We start from the raw sequence: 10,489 nt of genomic DNA, 5'->3' as shown, positions 1-10,489 counted from the left end.
TCAAATGTTTTTTTCTTACACTTTATAGGGCAAAAACCATGTAAAGCCTTCCTAAACTTAACCTTACAAAACCTGAAACAAAAATAGAGTTTCAATAAATAAAAAAAATAGTATGTATAGGAAAACATGGGGGGGGGGGTTACTTTTGTGTTAAAATTAATAAGTATTATTTTTGTTATAAGTATTTAACAATGCTAAAGTTAAAAACATGTTATGTTATGTTATGTAACTAATTGGAGAATAAAGTTAGTTTTCTGTTGATCTGTTGATTGGAGTCTGTACTTCCAACATTTTAGAAACTAATATGGTGGTAAATACACAGTAATCCGATAATGTACAACCCACACAAAATAAACTGAGGAATTTTGATGTTTCTGTTGAAAAATGGCACAAGAAAAAATTATTTGAATATTTCAGACAAGAAAGATGAATAACTCTGCGAAGAATTCAGATTCTTTTGAAAATGAAAGGTAATGATTTTTTTCCATTCTTTTGAATGTGTGACCTGAAAATCACTCCTATGTCATAAACAGAGGCTTGCAGAAAGGGGTGTGGATTACCCACCTACACACCTCTACACCCCCCTGATACACCCCTTTAAACTGCCAAGGGGGGTGTCAAGATAAGAAAGCCACAGTACCCTTAGATTTAAAGGGGGTCTTTAAAAAAATTACCAATCGCGTCAATTTACCATTTCAGGGACACTTTTTTGGCTTTTGAGTGAGTGGGTGGGCACCTAGATCGGTATCCTCTTCCTGACATTGAAAATATACCCTCCTTGATTTGTGTTTTTATTGGGTGTCAAAATTTTCTAGTGCGCATCGCGCAACCCCCTAATAGAATACTCTAAAAGCAGCGGGTCATAACTTTCATATATATACAACAATACAAGATATTAAAAAATACTAATTATAAAGTAGTGTTTTTGTCCAAAGCTTCAACTATCAATGCCATTTTATGTATTTATTTAAATATTCTCTTTCTCAGTTATCTCCTTACAACTTCAATTACAGAGCCCCTAGATGCAATAAATGCTAGATTATAATAAACTGTGCATATCAATAAGCTTATCGATACAGTCATTATAACTTTATTGTTCTATAAAGGGTCGAACGGGAGTGAAGAGATTTGGGTATTTTAATTTTGAGAATTATATGGAAATAAACAAAACTAGTGCAGACAAAACATGCAACTACAGATGCAATGAAATGTAGAAAAAAACCATAGCCAGTAAAATGTTTTTACAATAGAGATATTTCCTAATTAAAACAGGCGTTACAAACAGATAGACTAACAGACATACAAAGTAGGGTTGACAAAGTTTTATATGTATAAAATACTTTCTAGAGAAGGATATTGAAAAACAAAACAAAATATAATTGAAAAATCTTAATAAAGCATTTTTTATTATTTTTTTATTTATATAATATGTCAAATGTTAAAACCTTCGCAAATATCTTGAAAGTTTTCATAAGATCTGTTATCACCAGTAAAAAGATTTGGGATAGAATGCGTTTTTTAATTCTTGTTAATAAGTTGATTAATTGTAGACCAAGTTTTTTTCATGTTTGACGAAAATTCATTGAATTTAGAAAAATAGTACTCTTTTTTTGGCTTTCCTAACTGCAGATTTATAAATATTATTTGCAATGACAATTTTCTATTGCTATCAATGGTTTTATCCTTAAATTTCTTTTTTTCTTTCTTAGGTTTAGTAAAGCTGGTGACATCCAGGGATTTTGGGGGATAACTCTTTTGTTGGGTTTTAAAAGGGAAAATTTTTAAAGTTTTCATTGATAACATTAGAAAAGTTTCAAACGCACTCTCTGGATTACTTGAAATTAATTCTATATCATCATCAAAGCCCTATAATAACAGATAAGTTTAAATTTTACTGTTAAAAAGTGCCAATTTGGAAAATTAATTTTATAAGTTATACTTTTTAACCCAAAAATAGTAAACTTGTTTAGCATATAGTAAAAGATTATTGACATACAATAGAGATAAAGTGTAGAGTGGTGACGTTAGTTTAAACATATATTAGATTTTATATCAGAGAATGATCTTTAAATTCAGATTCTATTTAATTCAATTTCACATATTTTGGCTTTGTATCAGATTTAACACCAACATGTTTAGCCAGTTAGCTGTCGATACCACACAGGTTTTTCACCTTCCTTGACGGTCATGTTAATGTCACCATTTTTCTATATGTAATAGATGTATTAAATATTATGGATAAAAAAGTAGGTATAAATTTAATAGATGTATATTTGACAATATGTAGGTGTATAATTGACAAATTATAAATTTAATAGATGTATTTTTGTCAATATGTAGGTGTATAATTGACAGCAAAACTGTGAATATGACATTGCATTAACTGTTTTTTTTGTCATACCACCTAAAAATACAGGTGTGAATTTGACAGTAAAACTGTGTTTATGATAGTATTATGACTGTATTTATGTTAGTGTTAAATCCGCCATGTACACGTTTGAAACTTTTAATACATAATCGCAGAAACTCAATGATCATTATCCTTATTATAGTTATGTAACCTGTTTTGAGGAGCCAGAGCTAGACTACACAAAAATCATCGTTTTAAGTGTCATGGGGTGAGTATATAATTTCCATAACAACGGACTACTCTATCAATATCCCCATAGTAGTTATTTCTCGCATCGTATCATAAACAGCTTCCCGCGGATATAAAATGTACAATTATCAGATTAAGACCAGTTTTTAGTCCCGAGATGCCGGAGGCACGGACCAAAAAAACTTGTTCTTAATCTTATGATCGTACATTTTTATGTTCATAAAAAACTAAATATGATACGTTACTAGACCTTTTTTTAAGTATGGATGAGAACCGGTTCTAATCCACCGGATATTAATCGGTTTCGAATGAATAAGATAAATAAGGTTTTTAAACACTTGAAGTGCTAGATTATTTTTTACATGACATGACATGGTTACATTTTACGTTCTTTAAGAATTATTTTTAGTTCTTGATTTTTTTTGTTTCTATATCCTTTTGATGTATGATGTATGGCTTTATCTAACTAGACTCGCCTCTCTTTGTTTGACTCAACAAAGAAATCAGATCCATTGACAAATATTAAGTTTATTCAATAGTTTTATAATCTTTCAATCAACACACTCTTTTATAATCGAAAAGTTATCTTTTGTATAACTTAAAGGTGTTTTAAAAGCAGATCTTTTAAACATAATTTTTATTCGTTGCCTTTACCGTCTTATAGCTAAGTTAGGATAGGGAGGGGACATTCGACTCTAAATAAAACTGGTACCAAAACACTTATAAACACTTTGGGTTTTATTTAACGTTCATTGATTTGATATAGAACACTAATATTCTCCAAACATTTTAACTAAAAATTTTAATATACAGAGGGTGTAATTCGGATTATTATCGTTGGGAATGTATATAATTTTTTCGTCCATTACTCTATCCTTTAAGATCCTCGGGAAAGCCCTGATTCTGCTTTATTTATTTTTTGCTTTCATGAATGTTGTCATTCTTGTTTGATTAACAAATATATTCTTATGACAAAAGAGTTTGGCCAAAAATGGGAAAGTTTGGATGTAACTATTATAGAACTAATAAATCAAAACTTATTAAAAGTACCCAACGTTTAGGAGCCAGCGAAATTGAAAATTATTAAAGAAAAATTGGACACCAGAGGTGGATTCTTAAAAAAAAATTTTTGCCTCACTAAAATTAGTGAGGCTCGCTAAAAATTTAGATGGGATAATTTTGCCTCACTATTTTAGTGAGACCGTGAGCCAAAAATTTTTTAAAAAGAATTCACCTCAGTTTAAGTTACAGTCCAATGTCCCCTTCCTTCCTCGCGGTTACACAATCTTTTATTGCAACGTTCTCATCCATTTTCCCAACCAATCACGATTTAATAAAAGAACCCAAAGTTTGCAAACCAACTAATGAGATATAGAGTTTATTATACTTTGGGTACCAGTATAATTTACAGTCCAATAAGAGTTATTCAATCCTTCCCTAATAAATTATTTATATTTTAATATCCTAATATATATTTTTTTGTTTTACCAGATATATTGATATAGAGAATCAAATTAGGAATTAATTGCTATCAATTAACTGTTATCTAATTGTCTTCTTATCGTAATGCAGACGCTTATGTAATTCATATTATGGAAAACTATAATACATTAAATCGAAAACAAGGATAGTTAATCGTATATCTAATGTAGCAACAATAAAAGATGAAAATAGTTATTTCTTTCATCGTATTATAAACCGCTTTCCGCGGATATAAAATGTACAATTATAAGATAAAAACCAGGCACGGGCTAAAAAAACTAAAAACTGGTTTTAATCTTATGATTGTACATTTTTATATTCGTAGAAAGCTGGATATAATACGATGCTAGACATAGTTTTTTCGTATGTATGAGAACCGGTTCCTATCCACCGGATTCGAATGAATACGAGAATAGTTATTTCTTTCATCGTATTATAAACGGCTTTCCGCGGATATAGAATGGACGTTTTAATTGTAACAAATATTTATTGATAACAAAGAATTATATTAGGAATTATTGGTTATCAATTAACTGTTTTATAACATTGTTTTCTTTTCACTTGAAAATAATAAAACGTTTACACGAAATTAGGGTAATTGCTATAAAAAAGATCCACGTATAGATTACTATTAGTATTTTGGATCTGGTTCAGTTTAGGGCAAAATATTACTGGGATCGATTAAATAAAGAAAAAACGAGCAACATTTTTTTCTCCCGCTTATTTATGTGCGCTATTGAGCAATGGCAAATTAACAGATTATTTGACAGTTCCAGTATGTGCAAATGGAATATTACATTCAGCCGTTTGACCGTTAGCAGCCTTGACATTAATCTTTTTTGAGATAATCGATCCCAAGAACATTTTACCGTGAACTGTATCACATCCATAATATTCTTTAGAACGAAAACCATTAAGGGATTATTCGTGGACTAAAGTTAAAAGTACTTTTTTCATAAGCAACAAGATTTAAAGGACATTAAAATAATCCCATGATTTTCTCGTATTCATTCGAATCCGGTGGATAGGAACCGGTTCTCATCCATACGAAAAAACTATGTCTAGCATCGTATTATATCCAGCTTTCTACGAATATAAAAATGTACAATCATAAGATTAAAACCAGTTTTTAGCCGGTGCCTTTGGCACCGGCTAAAAAAACAGTTTTAATCCTTTAATTGTACATTCTATATCCCCGGAAAGATGTTTATAAAACGATGCGAGAAATAACTATTATTTACTTTAAACGGGCAACCGTCTAAACTACTATGCAATGATAGAATATTTAACACTCAATAGGATGAAATGTCTAAATTCATTATTTAATATTAAGTTCTTTCTCAGCTAAATATTCAAGTACAATTAAGAACATTTGCGGTTTCCTCATTGTTTTAAGTCGTAATTAGTGCAGTTTTGAATTTATTAAAGCATTTGAAAAATTAAATGCGGTATTATTTTTTGAAGAAATAGAGATGACATTGTACTGTTAATTATACTTATAATCATAAGGTTTTATAAACGCGATCTTCCCATTCGTTGTCTTAAAAACTTTTGTGATTTTTTTAGGTGTTGATTGTAATGTGCACCACTCTAGTGTCCAAACTTTCCATTAATAGTTTTAATCAACAAAAGGAATACTTTTGTTCATTATAATTAACACTAGCGGCTGCGCCCCTAGCATCTTGGGGCTCTACTTTCGAAGGAATATGGAAGGGCAGAAAAATAGCTTAATACCATAACCAGACTTATTTACAAAATTAAATTACCTAAAACCATCTCAGGGCATATACAAAGCTTCCTTCTAAAGTAGAACCATATCGGTTCAATGGTTAAAGAGAGCATTTGCTACAAACAAAAAAGCTTAGTACATTATATAATAGGATAAAATAAAAACAAAGAATAATATTACTTTAATTATTTAGAATTTTGACATTGTTTGGGAACGCTCTGACTTTCACAGCTATCATTGCTAGAAAAGGAAAGGTAAGACGCTTTTATCTATAATACAAAGTAGAACGATGTCTGTCTGTCCGTCTGTCCGTCTGTCCGTCTGTCTGTCTGTCCCTTAAGATCTCGGTAACCACTGAACCGATCGGATTCTACTCTTCAGGGTATCTACCTATTGGTCCTGTGGTGGTTTTAAGCTATTTTCTTGCGGGGTAGGACACCCCCAACCCCCCCAAAAAAACAAAAAATCCCCCCCCCCATTTTTTTTTTTTTTTTTTTTTTTTGAAGGAGATTTCCAAGGTCCTTTCGATTTTCGCCATAATTTTTTTTTTATCACCTCTTGGGGCAAAGCCCCTAGAGGCTAGGGGCGAAGCCGCTAGTTATAAATATATTATTAGCCGCTACGCCCCTAGAGACTTCAAAGGGCACTTAAGGGGGTACTTTTAAGAGTTTTTTTTTGTTTCGAGGGGGGGGGGAGAGTTTTATTCTATTCTATGAGGAATTCTCATGGTGGTACCCTCCCACAAAATAGTAATAATCCTTTACATGAACAAGAAAATAAACTGTAAGAGAGGCCCATATCGGTTCTGCAGATAGCGAGATCCTTTAGAATAGACAGAAACACAGATACAGATACTGTTACTTTTAAATCTTTCAATGATATTGTGATTCAATTTTACACCACTCTGTTTGTTAAACACGATGTGTGGCTTCCTGGGTGTAATAAACACAACATAAACTTTACCAGCTAAAGAAGGAAAACAATTTATAAAATGTTAAATGTATTTTACACCCATGTATTAGTATATACTAAAATAGATACAAACTATAAAAAAAAATTGCAATTAGAATCCGTGTATTCGACGCGTGAACCTTAAATGTCCCACCCTTCAATTTAATTTTTTTACTTATCAAAAAATGCTTAAAATCTCTAGAGGGTTCTATTTGTATGTGATCTTTTGAACCTTTTCATTAAAAAATAAAATATAAAAAAAAATAAAAAGGTGTTGGGGTATTAATGATTTTTTTTTGCGGTAACTTGTTGGGATACTACCAAATTGCAGCTGTAAAAAGTTTGAAAATGAAACATGCAACATAATCTATTAATTACAATTTAGTTCCGTATATAAAGTACGTATAATAGTGCACCATCTTTTGATATCATGCCTGCTTATTCATAAAAGTACGCATTGTGTGACTATTTATTAAATCAAGACTTTAAATAACATATTATGATTTTTAGAAGACACACAGAAAACTGTCCCGAATTTGTATTAATTTTGAGGAACAAGACTCCAGTTACGTCATATTTTTCTTTCCCGGAAAAGGGAAGGGGGAAAGAAAAAAAAGGGAAGGGGGGAAGAAAAAGAGATGGGAGAAAAGGGGTTTTTCCCCATCTCTTTTGATATGGTTCTTTTTTACAATGTAGCTTCTAATAGGTTGAGGTAAGGTTTAAAACTATTTAGGGAGGGGGATGGAGAGTACCACCACAACCATAAGATAAATCGCCCCTAGAAAAAATGACCTTCCGATTTTTTTACTGTATCTTTAAAAAACTTTATTTTAAATCGGAGAGGGGAGGGGGTGTGAGGGGTCGTTATCCCCCCCCCCCCCCCCGTCAATAATATATTGTTTATTGGCAAAGTAATTTACAGATCTTAAGGAAAATGGCAAATAAATTGTAGGTATAGGAAAACCAAGTGCTTTGCATTTATGCATTCAAACATGGAAATATCATTCTTAAAAGTAATTCTAGAAGAGTTCTAATCACAAAGTTCTAATCATAAAGTTCTATGTTTTTATTATTTAACGTCGAGGTTACAGAATATCACAAAAATTATCAAGGTTTACACATTATTAAAAATCCTTTTTTTTATAGAAGTTGATTTTTGTCGACATTGGAGAATTATACAATATAACTAGAAAAACCTGATACAGCGTCTGAGAAAATAAAAATTTTTGTTAACTTAATCGGACGGACGTATGAACTGACCATTTTTAAAAGAATAGGCTTCGCTAGTGAAAAAATATAAGTAATTTGAACTATTAATTGTTATTATCCTTAAAACATTCATTATACAACAAAAAAAACGGTTAGTAATTTTTAGGTAAAAAACTGGATCCAATTTAATTTTTCTTGCTGGATGAAATCCATGTCCCTGATTGGTATATGCACAAATTTAAATTAACTGTTAACAGGATGAATGATCCAGCAGAGTTTACCAAACCAAATTATTTTAATAGATGTTTGCAATTTACTTTTTGAAACACTTAAACCCCCAATGATATTTTTTAATATTCGTGGACAATTGTCTGTAATACAATCTATGACGTCCATGTATATTTTGTAATTTATTTCTAAACACCATATAAGCTGACTCACTGCCCCTCCCCCCAACCAAGAAAAATCTTTGAAACCATGGTTTTTTTTTGCTCTTAGTTCAAAATCATGAATGATTTTTTACATTTCATACAAAAAATGGGTTTTTAACAACAATTCCCCAATAAAATTGAGTTTTATGTGGGGGGGGGGGGGGGGGTAGTAATTACATGATTTTTAATTATGAAACCGATAATAATGCAGTGGATGATAATCCGTTTTTATGCAAAAATGGACAGAATTTTACCTAACTTTTCTCCTTAACTTGAATCATATTACAAGTTTATTTATGTTGTCACAAACATATTTTCGCAAAAATAAGTTTAATTACCTAGACATAATACTTCTTTAGCAGCGATATAGTCAATTTACAAGAAATATGAATTATGTAATCATATTTAATATACCTAAAAATGAAATTATTAATATTTTCAATGCAGTTAATAGAGTCATATGTTTCACTCTGTCTGTTACTTATAATATCCATAAAAAGGTTGTTGTATTTTTACTCATGGGCATGCATACAATTATATTTGTGCTCCCCAATATGTAGACGAAAACATCTGTCAAACCCGTTATTAACTCCTCAAAATCCCTAAAAATAATAAGTATTCTATGGCCTCTATGCTATTTACTGTACAATGCTATAATAGTTTTAATTTTAATCCCCTACTTAAAATTAATTTTTCCACCCTAATCCAACTACGGGATATTAGGTTGTACATAACAAAAGTCCCAAAAGTTAATTATTAGGGGACATTGGGCTATTTAGGTGTTTAATATCCTAGTACCCAATGTTTTATAATAATGCTTTCTTATCCGTTGTCTTTGGGGACTTTTATTAAATTTGATTGGTTGGTCCATTTAGTTGAATGTCCAAACGTTTCAATTACCAATGATTATCTACCAAAGAGATAAAACATTGGGAATGTGCATCAATTTTTCAGCAATTGTCTTATCCCTTTAGATACCTGAATAAATGTTGTAAACAGTGCTTATGAAATTCTCTAATTATATTTCAATTACATTCACTTGCCCTTCATCTCAAATATTTTACACGAATTCATTGAATTACACATTTTTACACAAAATTTTCACATGCAAATAAAACTCATATGTAATTGAGTTGGGGATGAGAACGTTTACAAAATTAACAAGGATGACAACATTCATAAGTAGCGAAGCTCAAAATCTATCATGAAATAGACAAACGAACAAAGTGAGTAATAGAGCAGTAAAGAGATTTATATGCAAATGATTATGCAAAAACTTAAAATCACGTAACCTTAAAAAATTAAGGTTTATGTCTGAAAGTTTTTTTTTAAAATGCAGCTAAAAAGTTGCGTAAAAACAGTGAAACTACCCTAGATTTTTTACACCTAATTATGGAGCATAAAGAAGGGAATATTGGCAAGAAGTTTCAGTCGTTTATCTTTAGTAGAAGCCGAAAAAAACTTTTTTAAACAGTAAAAGCGGCTAAAAACCTGCTTAAAAGCAGTTCGAATGTTATTGATGTTTTTTACTTAATTATGTTCCACATTGATGGGAATGTTGTCTGACGGACGGACGGACATACAAAGTGAACTATTGATAGGAATGTTGACAAGAAGTTTCAGCCTTCTATCATTCACAGGAGGCCAGAAAATAGGTTTTTAAAAATAAAAGCGGCTAAAAAGCTGCATAAAAGCAGTCCGACCGCTATTGATGTTTCATACTTAATTATGCTCCACATTTATGGGAATGTTGTCTGACGGACGGACGGACATACAAAGTGAATTATAGAGTAGCTTCGCTACTGAAAAGTAATTGCAATACAAATGAACAAGAATGTCAAAATTCAAAATTTAAGCTTAAAATTTAAGTGGTTTTTTTTTTCTTCTAAATGCGTTTATCTATTTTTAGTAGCGAATCTACTCTATAATTCACAATGTCCGTCCGTCTGTCCGTCCGTCCGTCCGTCTGTCCGTCATGAGACAGAATAGGGGAAACGTATTTTTCACATTTTTCTCCATATCTTCAGTGTTTAGTGTCCGATTTTAAAAATTTTTTCAGTTATTGATATCAAATCTAAATTTCCTGTC

At 31.1% G+C, this 10,489-nt stretch overlaps 1 protein-coding gene across 1 annotated transcript in view; it reads left to right on the top strand.

Moving 5' to 3' along the window:
* The first annotated feature begins 417 nt into the window (after positions 1-417).
* Positions 418-10,489, top strand: part of LOC145322608 (cephalotocin receptor 2-like) — a 50,669-nt gene continuing 40,597 nt past the window's right edge. Inside the window, exons 1-3 of the mRNA XM_080164758.1 lie at positions 418-470; positions 2,553-2,618; positions 6,004-6,064. Coding sequence (XP_080020884.1) covers positions 427-470; positions 2,553-2,618; positions 6,004-6,064 — 171 coding nt within the window. The 5' untranslated portion in view covers positions 418-426. The remainder of the gene's footprint in view (positions 471-2,552; positions 2,619-6,003; positions 6,065-10,489) is intronic.

Source organism: Acartia tonsa, chromosome 6 (assembly GCF_053477335.1).
Source record: "Acartia tonsa isolate MP-2025a chromosome 6, ASM5347733v1, whole genome shotgun sequence".
Taxonomy (NCBI): Eukaryota; Metazoa; Arthropoda; class Copepoda; order Calanoida; family Acartiidae; genus Acartia; species Acartia tonsa.
This window is presented reverse-complemented; position numbering and strand designations above follow the sequence as displayed.